We start from the raw sequence: 16,177 nt of genomic DNA on the forward strand, positions 1-16,177 counted from the left end.
AGATGATCTACCATCTACAAAAATGCAAAACATTTATTTTTATTTATTACATTTATTCATAAATGCATTGAGAATCCTTTGTGTGTACAATGTATGTTTATGTACCTTGCATAACCGAATAAGTCCGTATTGCACAACACAACACAACACAATTCACTATGTACATTATATTTGTCATTCCCTGAGTACTCTGATGACTTGCACTGAATGGAACGAGCCAGGGATGCACAGTCCGGACAGTAGCTGCTGACAGCCAGCCTCAAGCATACTTCCAAATCATCATCGGTCGTGGTGGAAGGGTACTTGGACTTGATCTTGATGTGGGAAAAGCCTGACTCACCTAAGTAAGCAGAGCCGAATGATGCCGTCAAGGAGGTAGCACATTTTCTCATGTTTGGATACTTACCCTCTGCGAGTAAGTTCCAGAACTGTTCCTGTGCTCTGGACTTCAGCTGAATGTCGGCTTGTAGTGTCAAAATCCCCCATTCTGTATGAAAGTGATATGATTTTGTCTTCTTATTGGTCCAGCGCCCCCACTCATTTTAATACCCTTTCTTATGCTAAAGAGAAAAAAATCCTAGGTCTTAAAAATTGGCCATAACTTAGCTTGTCAGTTTTACTGCATGCATTTGACACTTACGTCTGATTGGCTGCGCTGTATATCAATTAAGTGACAGGACTGATGATAGGTTTACATCTATTTTCTTAATGCCATGCGATCTACCCACACTACATTTTTGATTGAGTAGTAGATCGAGATCAACGTATTGAGCACCCGTGATCTAAAGCCTCTAGGCATCCGATCCCTAAACTTGATTCTAAACCCCAAGGTCAGCAAACCCAAGACTCTTTTTGGGGAAATCAGATGCTTACCTCCCTATCTATGCCCAGGCAAGACCCAGCGGAGGGAAGAGCGCGACCAAGTTTATTACTGGACCTGAGAAATAAGAGCAGGCGTAGGAACAATGGCGAGGGTGGCACAGCACTGCCATGCAGTGTTTCCTTGTACACTGGGTCACCATGGGGATGGGTCGGAGCTGACTCGATGGCACCCAACAGCAGACACTGTGGACTGAGCAGCAACTCACTGGAGTCCCCACCCACCTGCTGCCTCAGGGGCTTGCCTTTCCTTTCTAAACAAACTCTGCTTTCTTCCCTGAGACCATGGCTTGGTTGTCAAGGCCACGAGCCCCTGGACCTCTTAGAGCAGGTGCAACAACATGACCAGGGAGGACAGGGCTCAGAAGTGGAGGGACGGAGACTCTGATATCCTTTAGGGGACATCACTTGTGAGCTCTACAAGGGAGGTGAGGCTGCATCTTCAAAAGGTTGGTAGGAAGTGGAATTAAAACGTATTCGGTTTCCCCACCAAGGCTTTTGAAGCCAATCTCATAGCGGACGTGCTTTGAGCAGAATATGTGAAAAGTAGAAACTGACTGAGGTGTCCTGGTGGGTGAAAAGTCTGAAGCCCTTGGCTGCCAAGCGAAAAGGTAGGGGGCTTGGAACCAGGTCACGAGCTGCTCCTCGGGAAAACGATGTGGTAGTCTGCCTCTAAAGCTGGACAGCCTGGGGAACCCACTGGAGCACTTCTGCTCTGTCCTAAGGACATTGTGAGCCCGTGTGAATTGACTGAACTGGGAAATATGATCAAGTAGAAGAGGGAAAGATGGATGGAGGCTGAGGAGACCGTACAGAAAGAATAGAAAAATGATCAGAAAGGAAAGTTGAAAAGGATAAAAAAGAATAACCAAAGGCTCCCCCTTAGAGAGCATAAATGTTGCTCTAAGATAGTGGACAGTCAGATTAGGACAATGTCAGCTCAGCAGAGGCAGCTCAGTGGAGACCTGGGAGAGGAAGTGTCATAAAAAGCATTGGGAGCAAGATTGGAGCATTTATGTCCTCATCTCTGGACGCCTTCTTTTCCAGACTTGTCACTCAACAAGCATTAACAGAATGCCCACTATTGGTCCAGCAGCATGCCGGGCACAGGATTATGGTTCTCCTAACTTCACAAGCTAATGCACATTAAAAAAAACACACATTTTATTGAGTTTACAGTTTATGTAACAATCCATACATCAATTGTATCAAGCACATTTATACATATGTTGCCATTGTTATTTTCTAGACACTTACTTTCTACTGGGCCCTTGGTGTCAGCTCCTCCCCTCCTCTCCCCCTCCCCCACCCTTGTGACCCCTTGATAAATTATAAATTATTATTTTCATATATTACACCGTCCTCCATCTCCCTTCTCCCACAGTTTCTGTTGTTCATCCCGGGGGGTGGGGGTGGTGAAGGGGTGGAGGCGGGGTGTGAGGTTATGTGTCCATGGTTGCGATTCGTTCCCCCTTTCTCCCCTCCTACATTTCTTATAATGAGATACTGATGGGTAAACAAATAACGGCAGTCGCGGGGGACAAGTGCCGATCTGAGTGTACTGCCAACTGTAAGAAAGTTCTAGACTAAGCTCTCACAGCTGTCTGATCTGCAGCACATCCTTGATATGGTGCAGGAGTGGGAGGCACCAGGTTTCAGCGTGCACAGGAGCACCACAAGAAGGGGGCTGACTTGAAGGCTCCTAAGAACAAGACTCTAGATAGTCCCTCTGAACCAACGAGTGGAATGTGAACTGGAGAATCGGGCAGAGAACACCTTGGCAAAGGCTGAAGGCCAAACAAGACATTTCAGGGAACTGCCAGACGCTCTTGGTTGCTAACCAAACTGTTAGGGATCCCTCCTGGCACAGCAGTTAGGCAGTCAGTTGCTCACCAAAAGCCTGGTGGGTCGAGCTCACTGGCTGCTCCACAGGGAGGTGGAGAAGGCACCCTGTTTCTGTAACAGCCACGGCTTTGGGAACCCTAGGGGACAGTTCTACTCTCTCCTATAGTGCCATTGCAAGCAGATGTGGACTCAGCAGCAATGGGTTCCATGCTTTGGTTTAACTGTAAGGTTGGAAGTTTGCGTCTACCCAGTGGCACTTCTGAAAACATCCAGAAGAATGGCAAACTGCCAGTTCTCGAAACCCCTGTGAAACAGCGTTCTCTACTGGCACCACTCTGCTCTAGGGTGGCCCGGAGTGGGAGTCAAGGTGCTGGCAACTGGTTGGGGGAAGGGCGGGGAGAGGGCATTTCAGCATGCTTAGAACACGAGTTTCAAGAGTGTGACTATTAGAAGAGATGGAGTTGACACTGAGTCCAATTTTTGGAGGGTTTTGTATGCCATGCTAAAAAATTTAAATGTAAAAAGGGGACATTGTGAAGGGTTTCAAGCAAGGGGCTGATAGAGTAACATTTGGATTTTACGAAGGTCATTCCAGCAGAAGGTGAAAGAGCAGGGCCGGGCAAGACTGGAAGCCCTTGCAGAGGCATCTGAAGTTTGGTGAAAATGCTAAAGGATTGAAGTAAGATCATAGTTCTACTGCCAGTTCAAGTCAATTCCAACTCCTAGTGACCCTCTGGGGCAGTGGTTCTCAGTCTTCCTAATGCCTCGCCCCTTTAATACAGTTCCTCAGGTTGTGGTGACCCTCAACCATAACATTATTTTCGTTGCTACTTCATCACTGTAATTTTGCTACTGTTATGAATCATCATGTAAACATCTGATATTCAGGATGTATTTTCATTGTGACAAATTGAACATCATTAGAGTATGGTGATTAATCACAAAACAATATATAATTCTATATTGTGAACTATTTATTTCTAATGACAAATAAATGAAATTTTGTCTTGAAGCATTGTATAGCATGGGTAACAGTCTTCTCACCTGGTACTCCTATGTGGGCATCTCTGCATGTGGGCAGACCCCCCTGGAGATGGGTAGAGGTTCTGACGGTCTTAGGTGACCCCTGTGAAAGGGTCATTCGCCCCCCAAAGGGGTTGTGACCCACAGGTTGAGAACCACTGCTCTAGGGCTCCCTTAGCAATACGAAATGAAGATGAAGAGAATTGAGGGACTTGTGTTGTTTTCGGATGACATTGACTGAGCTTTGACTCCAAGGGACTCCATGTGCCAGAGTAGAAAGGTCCCATAGGGTTGTGGGCTTTACTGCAAATTGCAGGGCTAATGAAGAATATTAAATACACCACGGACGGTCAGAGCACAAACAATTCCATCTAGGAAGAAGTATCGTCACAATGATCCTTGGAAGCAAAGTTAGCAGGACTTTGGATTCTTCTCAGGGAAGATCAGTCTTTGAAAGAAGATGCCATGCTTGGTAGAGGATCAGCAAAAAAAGAAGGAGAAATAGCAATTGTACAATTATACTTGATCTAATTAACTATTATAATATCTGTGAGAGCTCTCAATAAAGTGATTAATAATAAATACATAAAACTATAAAAAAAGAAAAAGAAAACCCTTTGAAAGACTTAATAGAGTCTTCTGGGAACCAAAGGTCCTCCATGTTTGCCCGGAGCCCACCCTGTACAGTTCTTCCCCAAGGCGGAACCTGTAAAAAGTCCTGCACAAACAGGAGAGAATGGGCCTTTGTCAGAAACAGCGAACCAAGGGCAGTGAGTGACCACCACGGAGGAGTCAGCGAGCCAGGAAGGATGACCACCGAACATGGCCACCTGGAGCTCTCGTGATGCCGATCGATCAAGAAGACCTCAGCCTGGCTTTCCCACCCGAGGGGCCAAGTGCATGCCTTCCTTCTTCGGTGCAGTACATTACGTAAGGTCCCTGAGCTCGGGGTTGATGCATCTGTAGCCTCAGCCTGGGCGGATAGGCTGTACTGCCTCAGCCTGTCTTCACCCAGGCGAGAAAAATAAACTTGGCCCTTTGCAACCCACCTGGTCTCGTGACTGACTTGAATCTCTTCTTGTAAGCTTACACCCTTAAGGGGATGGATTGACACAGTGGCTGCAGGGATGAATGCACACGCAGCAACACTGATGAGAACGGCGCAGGGCAGGGCAGCGTTTTGTTCTGCTGCATGTTGGGTTCCTGTGATTCACATAACACTCCATGATCACCCTGACGGTTAACAGCCAAATGATCAATGGTGGTCCCACCAGAGCTCTTTTCAGGTCACATAGCACTGTAATTTAAATGTATTCCCCGTCTGTCCGTGGGCACAGACACGCATCCTCCGTGGCTGGGATTTTCATATTCACTTTGGTGTCCTCCGCATCCACGTAGAGGCCGAGTCACCCTTGGTGAAGGTTGGCAGAATGAATTCGGAAATGAAAATACTAGGGGGAGAAGTTTGGCGATCAGAGAGTGCTGAGGGACCGAAGGTGAAAAGCAGGAGGGTAGAAGTCCACGGCGGCGGAGGGTAAGGAAGGATTCCAGGGCTGTGCTGCATCCCTCCCACTGGCACCCAGCCCCTGCCCTCCCCAGGCTCTGGAGATACAATGCTTGGTCTGCTTTTCCCGCCGCTAGCAGGTGGCTCCACCCCCTTGACTCCCAGTGGCTAAAGGCCTTTAACTCAAAGCCACGCCCCTCGATTCCCGGAGTGCGGCCCCGCCCTTCACGTGGAGAACCGCCTCCAGTTATTAAGCCACGCCCACCGGAGTCCCTCCTAGGCGCGAGTCCATTGGCCCCGCCCCCGCCTGGGAAGAAGCTCGGCCGGCTCCGCCCCCGCGGGCCCTTCGCGCGGCCCTCGCCAGGGGGCGCAGCGCAGCCCGCCCGCCACCCGCCCTCGAGTCTGTCGCACACACCCCCTCCGCCCCGCGCGCCGGCATTCCCAGCCGAAGCCGCCTCCGCTCCGGGCCCGCCGGGCTGCGCCCGCTCCGGCTCCCGGAGGGGTCGGGAGAGGATTCCCGATGGCGGCGGCGGGGTCCTCGAGGCCACGGGTCTAAGCGGCCGGGCGTCATGGAGGCGGAGCCGAGGCCGGCGGCGGGGCCCGGCGGCGGGGCGACCCCTGGGCTGGAGGCGGCGCCGCCCGCTGCCCCGGCGCCTGCGACCGTGGCCCCCGGTCCGACCCCCGGGTCCCGACCGGAGCCCAAGAGGAGGCAGCTGAGGACGCTGCTCCAGCCCACGGTCAACAAGTTCTCCCTCCGCGTGTTCGGCAGCCACAAAGCCGTGGAAATCGAGCAGGAGCGGGTCAAGTCAGCGGGGGCCTGGATCATCCACCCCTACAGCGACTTCCGGTACTGGGGGCCTGGCGGGGCGCGGGGCGCACGGACCCGCTGCGTGGGCTGCGGCGCAGGGGCTGGGTCCGCTCCACCCTCCGCGGTCACCTCCTTGCCGGCCCTGGGGTCCCAGGGCGTGCCGGGGGAGTAACTTCTTCCCACCTCCCCGGGAATTCCTGGGTAGGAGATCCCCGGCCGGGGGTCCTCGGTGACTTCTCCGACTTGGGGCACCAGAAGGGGCATGCAGACATCAGTGATCTCTGGGGCCCTGGATTTACCGTTTCGGGAACCGGAACACCCCACTTGGACCTCAGGGACTGCTGGCGTTAGGAGCCGCTGCTTCCTTCAGCCTTTCTTGCTTGCCAACCGGGATATTCTGTCGTATCCCGCGGCTCGGCTCGGGGGCAGCTGGAGGCAAGAGCCGAGCTTCGCTACGCCCCCACCACCTCCAGCACCTGCCTAGTTCGGCAGGGCAGGCCATCAGGAAAATTAAGGGGGTGGGCATCCTGGAGCTGTCCCTGGTGCTGAAGTGTTAGGGGGAGGGGCGGGGCGGCGACTCAGAGCCGTTGAGGTAGCAGGGAAAGGGCACAGCCACCGCCCAGGTGACTCCGAGGGAGGGGTGGGGGTGGGGCCATTTCTTGAGCCCATCAGGCTTGTACCTCTACATCAAGGTCGCTAGGGGAGGAGCGCAGCCGGCCTGTCCTTGGGGGGGATGAAGGGCAGCTTTTGGACAGCTACCGGAGGAGCAGGGAGATGAGGTGTGAAGCAGGAAGCCTGAAAACACAACCAGAGACAGACATCATCTTGAATTCACAGAGATACACACTCCCCAAATGTGCCTCTTCGCCCATTGTTCCTCTCACTTCCCCCACCCAGCTCTTCTGCCTCATCCCCATCCCTACAGTGCACCTTTTCTAGCCTCTTGTGAGTGTCCCTCCCACCCCGCCCCCCTTGCATCCCCAGAGTCCATGTATCCCCCTTATGATCGTGCTGCTCCCTGCCCTCTCTCCTGCATCACCCGCGGGGCTTGTGACCGCCTGTGTGAGTCAGGCTGTGAAGACGCACCATGGTTAGGCAGACCTTCTTTCCCTCCCTTCTCCCAGCAGGCAGAACAGGATCTCCGCTCAGGGGTTCAGGAGGGAGAAGGAGGAGAGGGGTCAGGCCATGCTGGGTCAAAGCACAGTCTCTGAGAGCTTTCCTGGAAGCTGCAGGGAAAGCCTAGACTTGGAGACCACCAAACCCCCTTGCAGAGGTCGTAGGCAGGAGTGGTTTTGCAGTCTGGATCTCAGGCACTGGGTCTGGCTGGCTGCTTGAAGCTGTTTCCTGGAAATTAAACCACGATCGGTCATGGAGACCCTAAGATTGTCCAGTGATTTTTTTTTCCCAAAGGGACCTTGAGCCAGCTCCCTCCTGGCCTCTTCTTTCTGCAGCTGCCCCCACAGCAGTGTGGCTGCCCCTTTCTCCTGCCCTTGCCCAGTCTTGGATACAGTCCTGGTGCAAGTGGGAGGGCATGTGGAGAGGAAGGACACATAGAGCTTTGCGCTTGCTGGGGGGGGGGGCCTCCTGTGGAGCCTCTGGCTGTGCAGCCCTGTTGGAGGGGCTGCCGATGGGGGGAGGGCAGCCTTGAAAAGCTCAGTTCAGATGGGGAGAGGGCAGATCCTTGGTACACCGAGGAATTGATCCAGGCAGAGAGGTGGCTCAGAGGTCCAGCAGTGGTGGGGAGGTGCAGAAGGCTCCAGGGTGTGAGCACCCAGATCAGGAAGGGGCAGAGAGCTGGCAATGGGAGAGCAGCAACCTCTCCCACAGAGGAGACAGAGCGGGTGAGTCATGCCACCAACTAGAGCTTTTATAGCACTGTCACTTCCATTGTCTCAGGGGGTATTTTTTGGCAACAGCCTTTGAGAGTAACACAGGGTACTTTATTTTTAAAATTTAGGATAGTTCATAAGGGTAGTCTCTAGCATATCTATTCGAGAGGGGCATAGGACATACATGTACACGTGTCCATTGATCATAAAGCAAGCCTCCCATGTAACAGTTATCTAGGTCAAGAGAGGCTACTTTGCCCGTTCCTCAGAAACCCCCCTCGGGTTCTCCTGTGGAATCCACACTGCGTTCTTCCCGTGCTTTTTTTTCATGTGTAGTCAGCACTTTTGCATGAGCCCCTAATACAATGCCGGCTGAGTTTCATCCGGTTTTGAACTTGATAACCTGATAGGATTCCTTTCTGCGTCTGGCTGCTCTTTCTCAACATGGAATTAGCCAGGTTGAACTGGCGGGGAGAGGGAATCGTGATTGTGGAGTGACCTGCGATGTGCAGGCACTCCGTGTACATATCCATCGTCCATTCTTCTATTGGTACATGCACTCCGGTCGTCTCCTTGGGCGTGGTGCTGAGGGCATTTCTGAGAAGGGATGGGATTGCTGGCCGGTTAAGCGAATGCTTAACTTTGCCATCCTACCGCTTGGTGGTCCCAATTTACTTCCACCCAAGGTCAAGTGGCCATTCGTTGTTCTGCACTGTTGCCCACTCTCGGCCCCCCCGGATTGTTTATCTCTGTCAGCCAGGTGGCTGTTGGTGGCCTCGTGGACTCACTCCCCGTCCCACCCCCACATTAGGTTTTACTGGGACCTAATCATGCTGCTGCTGATGGTGGGGAACCTCATTGTGCTGCCCGTGGGCATCACCTTCTTCAAAGAGGAGAACTCCCCCCCCTGGATCGTCTTTAACGTCCTCTCTGACACTTTCTTCCTGCTGGACCTGGCGCTCAACTTCCGAACGGGCATCGTGGTTGAAGAGGGTGCGGAGATCCTGCTGGCCCCTCGGGCCATCCGTACACGCTACCTGCGCACCTGGTTCCTGGTGGACCTCATCTCTTCCATCCCTGTGGATTACATTTTCCTGGTGGTGGAGCTGGAGCCTCGCCTGGACGCAGAGGTCTACAAGACGGCCCGGGCCCTGCGTATCGTGCGCTTCACCAAGATCCTCAGCCTGCTCAGGCTGCTCCGCCTCTCCCGCCTCATCCGATACATCCACCAGTGGGAGGAGGTGGGGCAGGCAGGGGGTGCTCCAGGATGGGGCTGTGGGCCAGGCTCCTGGGGGCTCCAAGGGGTGGATGATGGGTGGGCCCTCTCCAAAGTGGGTGGGGAGGGAGAAGCAGAGGCAGATTGAGGGTTCCGGGAGGGGACAGGATGGGGTGGTGACAGAGGAGAGTGGAACCCAGCGCAGTGGGCGGGCTGGGCAAGCGGGAGGTGGGGGTGGGTGGGTTAGTTGGATGCTGGCAGGAGCATGAGATGTGGCGAGGGAGCTAGGAAGGAAGGAGTGGCAGGCTGTGGAAGAAGCTGGCTGGGGGAGAGAGGAGGCTGGCTGGAAGCTCTCTGCCGGGTGGCTGTGATGGTGGGCTGGTTGGTTTTACAGAAGAGCTGGCTCCAGCCTTACCTTGAGGTTCAGCGCCTGGGTTCACAGTACGTGCTCGGCATCTCACTGACTGCAGGCCGAGCCCCGTCTTGGTATGTCCCACATTGAGACTCCATTTCCCCTTCCACAAAGCGGGATGCTAGCCGCACTGGTCTTAAGCGAGAACAGGTTGCGAGGGTCTGAGAAGAGTGGCTGGCCTGGCCTCATCTCAGTAAGTTAGCTGTTACTATGAGTGGAGGGGAAGAGGCTGCGGGCTCTTATCCACACGACGCACGCCCCAGGGTCAGTGCCCTGTGAAATGCCCTCCCCTGTCCAGCCTAAGCCATCCGTGGAGTTTGAGTCTCTGCTGTGGCACAAAGTGGCCCTGGCATGTGGCTGCCCTTTTCCTGTCTGTAACATGGTAGTAGTTAAAAACCAATGTGGCCATGTAAAGCCTGCCCAGTGGGAGGAGGAAGCGGGCAGCGATCTGCTCTCCTAATGGTGACAGCCGGGCAGCCCTCTGGGACAGTTGTACTGTCCGTACAGTAACTCTGGGTCGGACTCGTCTTGATGGTACAGCAATGGCAGGAGGAGCACAGCCTGTCCTGTGTGTCCGCACAAGAGGAGCCCTGGTGGCTTCATGGTTCTACACTGGGCTGCGATTCGCAAGGTTGGCAGTTCATAAACCACCAGCCACTCCTCAGGTGAAAGACAAGGCTTTCAACCCCTGTAAAAAGTTTCAGTCTCGGAAACCCATGGGTATCTCTACCTGGTGCTGGTGGTCACCGTGAGTCAGAATTGACTCAATGGCAGTGGCTTTGGATCTCAGGAGGTTGGGAGAAGTTCAAAGGGAGAATTTGTGAGGCTGGGACTGGTGGAGGACCAGCAGGGAGGGATTCTTGTCCACAGTGGGCCCCTCCTCGGACCCCTCAGATCTTCCACATGACCTACGACCTGGCCAGCGCCGTGGTGCGCATCTTCAACCTCATCGGCATGATGCTGCTGCTTTGCCACTGGGACGGCTGCCTGCAGTTCCTGGTGCCCATGCTGCAGGACTTCCCCGACGACTGCTGGGTCGCCATCAACCACATGGTGGTGAGACTTCCGGGGCCTCCCAAGGGCACCAGGGACAGGAGGCAGGAGATGGTCAAGGGACGACCAGTGAAGACAGGAGGGCGGGAGGGAAGGGGGGCGCGGCAGAGGGGAAGAGATCCTGAAGAAATGTCTGCATGTTGGAGGAAGCGGGTAAGGCAGGCAGGCAAGGCAAAAGAGGCCCCCTCCGCCTTAGCACGGCCCCTGGGAATCAGAGGCAGGCAGGGGCAGCAGGGGAGGGGGCTCTGAAGGGACCGAGCACAGCTCTGTGACATGCTCTGCCCCCAGAACCACTCGTGGGGCCGCCAGTACTCCCACGCCCTGTTCAAGGCCATGAGCCACATGCTGTGCATCGGCTACGGGCAGCAGGCGCCCGTGGGCATGCCCGACGTCTGGCTCACCATGCTCAGCATGATCGTGGGAGCCACGTGCTACGCCATGTTCATCGGCCACGCCACCGCCCTCATCCAGTCCCTCGACTCCTCCCGGCGCCAGTACCAGGAGAAGGTCAGTGGAGGGCAGGAGAAGGAAGTGTGGGCATGGAGGGGTCCCAAGCCCGAGGCTGCTCGGCTCGATGCTCATTATGATGTGTCCCCCTGTTGGTCTCTGCGCCCTTCCTCGTCCTCCTGTTCATACCTATCCTCCGTGTGCCCTGTCCCTGGACCCCTCCTCTGCCCGCATCTGGCTTCTTGGCCTGTGGCGTGTGCCGCCCACTGTTTCCTGTGCTGCTCGGCGGCCCTGCGTACCCATCTGTTTGGACTCCCCGCCACACCCACTGCGCCTGGCCTGTGACTCACCTCTGTGGCGGCCCCGCAGTACAAGCAGGTGGAGCAGTACATGTCCTTCCACAAGCTGCCGGCCGACACGCGGCAGCGCATCCACGAGTACTACGAGCACCGCTACCAGGGCAAGATGTTTGACGAGGAGAGCATCCTGGGCGAGCTGAGCGAGCCGCTGCGGGAGGTGGGCTCCTGGGGATGCTGCGTGGGGGTAGGGGCAAGGGACACTCTGGGGGGCCTTCAGGGCTTAGAATCTCTCACAAAGGTGTTATGGGGATGGAGGAGGCGTGGGGAGGAATGGCAGGGACTTGTTTGGGTAGGTGGTTCTGCTCAGGGCTTCCCGGGAGGAGTTCAGGACCCCAGAGCTAGGGCACCAAGGGTGGGTGGGCTGGGAGCAGTGACTGCCTGACTTGCCCCTGCCCCTCCCAGGAGATCATTAACTTCACCTGCCGGGGCCTGGTGGCCCACATGCCGCTGTTCGCCCATGCTGACCCCAGCTTCGTCACCGCCGTGCTCACCAAGCTGCGCTTTGAGGTCTTCCAGCCGGGGGACCTCGTGGTGCGTGAGGGCTCCGTGGGCAGGAAGATGTACTTCATCCAGCACGGGCTGCTGAGTGTGCTGGCGCGAGGCGCCCGGGACACCCGCCTCACTGACGGATCCTACTTCGGGGGTCAGCAAGCCTCTGGGAGGGAGGGGGATCAGGAGAGGAGGAGAGAGGGCAGCTGCTCCCCCAGATCAGGGTCCTTGCCTGGCTATGCTGCAGAACCATAGTGTCCCAATGCCCCTCCCCACCGCACAACACTCCCACTCACCAGCCCCTGGGCCTGGACTTGTCCTCAGTTTCCCTGCACAGCCAGGTTGATAGGGCCTGAGCAGAGGGCCTTCAGAGCTTAAAGGGAGGAAGGGGAGGGTTGGATGATGAATGGGGGGTGGTGGGTGAGGAACAAGGCAGGGATTCGAGCTTTGGGGCTCCCTTCACTGCTGCCCTGGTTGGGGGGACAGTTTGCTCAGCTGCTGCCCCAAGTGACTTGAGGCTCCTAGGCCTTCTCAGTTCCCACTGCACGCCCCCTCCAGCCCCCCCTCACTTGGCCCTTTGCCCTCGGGAACTTCTGTTCTCCCCTAGGGCTGCCCTCAGGTTCACTCACTCCTGCTTCCAGCCCTGGGCCCACCCCTGGGGTTGGAGCCCTGGGGACTGGGTCCATCCGCCAGAGATGAAAGAGTGAGGGGTGAGCCGGGCAGCATTCCAGAGAGAGGCATCCGGAGAGCTGGACAGACACACGGACCCTCCCGGCAGCACGGGGTCATCACCGGTGCCCACCCCCCCCCCCCAAGTCTGGGGAAGAGCCTAAGGAAGCTGAATCAGCAGCAGCAGCCTGGTGAGAAGGGGGCTCCGGGACACTGATTCTGAATACCCCGCCCCAACTCCTGCAGAGATTTGCCTGCTGACCCGGGGCCGGCGCACGGCCAGCGTGCGTGCTGACACCTACTGCCGCCTCTATTCGCTCAGCGTGGACCACTTCAACGCTGTGCTGGAGGAGTTCCCCATGATGCGCCGGGCCTTCGAGACCGTGGCCATGGACCGGCTGCGCCGCATCGGTGAGGCTGGCCTGCCCCAGCCCCTCCCCTGCTCCAGAACCAGGCTCCCCCCCATCCCAGCAAAGCCCCCCCTGCTCCAGAACCAGGCTCCCCCCCATCCCAGCAAAGCCCCCCCTGCTCCAGAACCAGGCTCCCCCCATCCCAGCAAAGCCCCCCCTGCTCCAGAACCAGGCTCCCCCCCATCCCAGCAAAGCCCCCCACAGGCTTTTCAACAGAGCAGCAGTGTCCTAATCTCCTTGTGTCTCCTACCCCATCCTCTGGAGGCTTCCTCCGCTGCCAGCCACTGACGCTCACTCTCTGGGATACCCTCTGCCCTGCCCTGGCCACCTTTGCCCAACCCCACCTCTCACCACCTCCGGAACCCCCACTCCCATCTCTTTCCTCTCACCCACTCCCTCTGTCCCACTCCTCTTGGGATTCTTTCCCTGTCCCTAACCCCTCCCTCCCTGGACAACTCGCAGGGAAGAAGAACTCTGTCCTGCGGCGGAAGCGCTCTGAGCCGAGCCCAGGCAGCAGCAGTGGCCTCCTGGAGCAGCACCTGGTGCAGCATGACAGAGACATGGCACGGGGCGTTCGGGGTCTGGCCCCGGGCACAGGGGCTCGGCTCAGTGGGAAGCCGGTGCTGTGGGAGCCCCTGGTGCACGCGCCCCTACAGGCAGCTGCTGTGACCTCCAGCGTGGCCATTGCCCTGACTCACCAGCGGGGCCCTCTGCCCCTCTCGCCTGACTCTCCAGCTGCTCTCCTTGCCCATTCTGCTCGCCGCTCAGCAGGCTCCCCAGCGTCCCCTCTGGTGCCTGTCCGAGCCACCCCTCTGCTGGTCCGGGGGCCATGGGCATCCACTTCCCGTCTGCCTGCCCCAGCTGCCCGAACCTTACATGCCAGCCTGTCCAGGGCTGGGCGCTCCCAAGTCTCCCTGCTGGGTCCCCCACCAGGAGGTGGCGGAAAACGGCTGGGACCTCGGGGCCGCCCGCTCTCAGCCTCCCAGCCCTCCCTGCCACAGCGAGCAGCAGGGGACGGCTCTCCTGGGCGGAAGGGCTCAGGAAATGAGCGCCTGCCCCCCTCAGGGCTCCTGGCCAAGTCTCTAGGGACAGCCCAGCCCCCCAGGCCACCAGTGCCTGAGCCAGTTGCTCCTCGGGGCCCCCAGCTCTCTGCCAACATGTGAGCCCCTTGGGCTTAGCTGGCCTTAGCCCTCGGGGTGCAGTACTGTGTACCTGGGGGCAGATGCCTTTTGAGAGACCGAGGGGACCTGAACCACTGTCCTCTAGGAACGTCTTCCCATCCAAGAAGTTGGTCTGTGTCCTCGGTGCAGGCCCTGCAGCCTGACACTCTCCGAATCCACTCATCTTCATCACGTGGCCCAAGTGCCCGCCACATCCCAGCCACAGGGTCAGGCTCCATAATGGCCACTGCCAAGTAGAAGTGACTCCAAGCCCTTTTAGGTGGGGACACCCTGGGGCCATGGTCCTGCCGGGTGCAGTTCTGGCCCGTGATCCCACCTTATAAGCACAAGTACCTGCCGCCACCATCACTGCCAAGTCCTAGCCATTTCATGTCTCCACATGCTGCTCACCCTACCTGTGGTCTGGCAGCTTCTGCCTGGGCCAGGTACCTTCCTCTCCTCAGCACTGCCTGGCATTGCCAACTGGGCTTCCATGGCTGCCAAGAGCAAATGCCCTGGGTCCCCAGCCTGGACACCCACTTTTGCCCTCACTACTGTCTGCAGACTCTCCCTGCCTTCCCTCTGAGTGGACACACACACACACACACACACACACACACACACCACCTGACATGTTCCCGGCAGTCTCTGTGGCAAAACCTCCTTGTTCTGTCCCAGACCCTTAAAGCCAGGGATCACTGGCCCAAGACAACTTCATAGTGGGCTAGCCTAGATCCCCCCTAGGAGGGGGCAGGTGGCTGAACCCTTAGATGATGGTAACCCCATTCCTTCTGTCTGTCTGTATTTATTTATTATTCAATCACCTTATTTATTTGTTCCTACCCTAATGTTACATGTTTATTCATTAGCAAATTTTAGTATGAAGGAGCTCCAGTGGCACCGTGGGCTAGGTGTCAGGCTGCTAACCATAAGCAGTTCAAACCCACCAGCCTCTCTTTGGGAGAAGGACGAGGTTGTCTGCTCCTGTAAAAAAGGTACATGCTTGGAAACCCCACGTGGGGCCGCTGAGTCAGCATGGCTCAGAGGACAGCGGGGTGGAGGGTCATCATTTGGTGACTACTTCATTTCGTTCACCTACCCACCCATTCATCTGCCCTCCACCCAGTCTTGGTGGTGCCTGTGGCCCTTGTCTAACTCCATCAGCAGCAATACTTGGACTGTCGCTCGACTGAGGTCACCGGAGGGCCACCCAAGTCCGGGAGGAGGGCTCTTCACTTTATGGGTGGTTTCTTTTCCTTCTGCTGAGTTTGAGGCTGGTGCAGCAGCCGGGCGGGGGGAGCCTAGGGAGAGGCCAGCCAGCCAGCCAGCACCAATGCCTTCTCAGGGACCAGAGAATCCTCTCACACACACACTTGCGCCCTTCCTGTCCCCTCTCCCACTCAGGCCTCTCCATCCCCTTTCCTTCAGGGTGTGTGGGTACTGGGGTCCTTGGTGTGTAAGGAAAGTTTTATAATCACTTCCAAACAGCTTTTTAAAAGATGATGGAGACACTCCTCCTGGCTCCGGGTTTGTGTGTGGGTGCGAGGTGGGCAGGAAGGGACAGACAGCAGGGCATCGTGTCCAATGGGGCATGAGAGCAGCATCCATTACTGTGCCCAGCCCCCTGGGCTCTCTAAAAAGGGTGGGTGTCAGCCTCTGTCACCATGAGGGGGGAGCACTGCCCTGGCATCAGGCCATCCCATCGGGAGGAGGTGGTACTCTCCTTGGGGATGCCAGGTCCTCGGGCCACACATGAGCACATCACACTGCATGGACACAAAACGTTTTTAAGATAGCGATTTTGTGGAGAGAGGACAAACGGTCCTGGCTGCACTCCCCCCGCCCCCCCCCCAGGAATGGGCGGACCTGGGCATGGAATTAAACTGCTATGCTGGCATTAAAGGCTCAGCATGTCTTGGGGCCCTGATGAGAGGGCTGGGTGCAGGGAATATAATACAATTGGCACTGCTGGGTGCACAGTGCTCTGCTGGCCTGTGTGGCGTGGAGAGGGGGAGGGCCCCTGAACTGGAGAGGGATGGCAGATGAGGGCTGGAACTGGGAGGTTTGGGTAGAG

The 16,177-nt window shown here is 56.6% G+C and overlaps 1 protein-coding gene across 1 annotated transcript; it reads left to right on the forward strand.

Moving 5' to 3' along the window:
* Positions 1-5,703: 5,703 nt before the first annotated feature.
* On the forward strand, positions 5,704-15,767 carry HCN3 (hyperpolarization activated cyclic nucleotide gated potassium channel 3). The gene is made up of 8 exons (XM_075562742.1): positions 5,704-6,098; positions 8,700-9,129; positions 10,411-10,572; positions 10,858-11,076; positions 11,386-11,532; positions 11,778-12,018; positions 12,780-12,944; positions 13,406-15,767. The coding sequence occupies exons 1-8, from the start codon at positions 5,821-5,823 to the stop codon at positions 14,104-14,106; spliced, it is 2,343 nt and encodes a 780-aa protein (XP_075418857.1). The 5' UTR covers positions 5,704-5,820; the 3' UTR covers positions 14,107-15,767.
* The last annotated feature ends 410 nt before the right edge of the window (positions 15,768-16,177 follow it).

The sequence above is a fragment of the Tenrec ecaudatus genome, chromosome 1 (assembly GCF_050624435.1).
Source record: "Tenrec ecaudatus isolate mTenEca1 chromosome 1, mTenEca1.hap1, whole genome shotgun sequence".
Lineage (NCBI taxonomy): Eukaryota > Metazoa > Chordata > Mammalia > Afrosoricida > Tenrecidae > Tenrec > Tenrec ecaudatus.

Coding starts and splice junctions, on each gene's coding strand:
- HCN3 (XM_075562742.1), top strand. CDS start 5,821: ATGGAGGCGGAGCCGAGGCCGGCGGCGGGGCCCGGCGGCGGGGCGACC. Junction 11,077..11,385: donor GGCGCCAGTACCAGGAGAAG/GTCAGTGGAGGG, acceptor GCGGCCCCGCAG/TACAAGCAGGTGGAGCAGTA. Junction 12,019..12,779: donor TGACGGATCCTACTTCGGGG/GTCAGCAAGCCT, acceptor CAACTCCTGCAG/AGATTTGCCTGCTGACCCGG.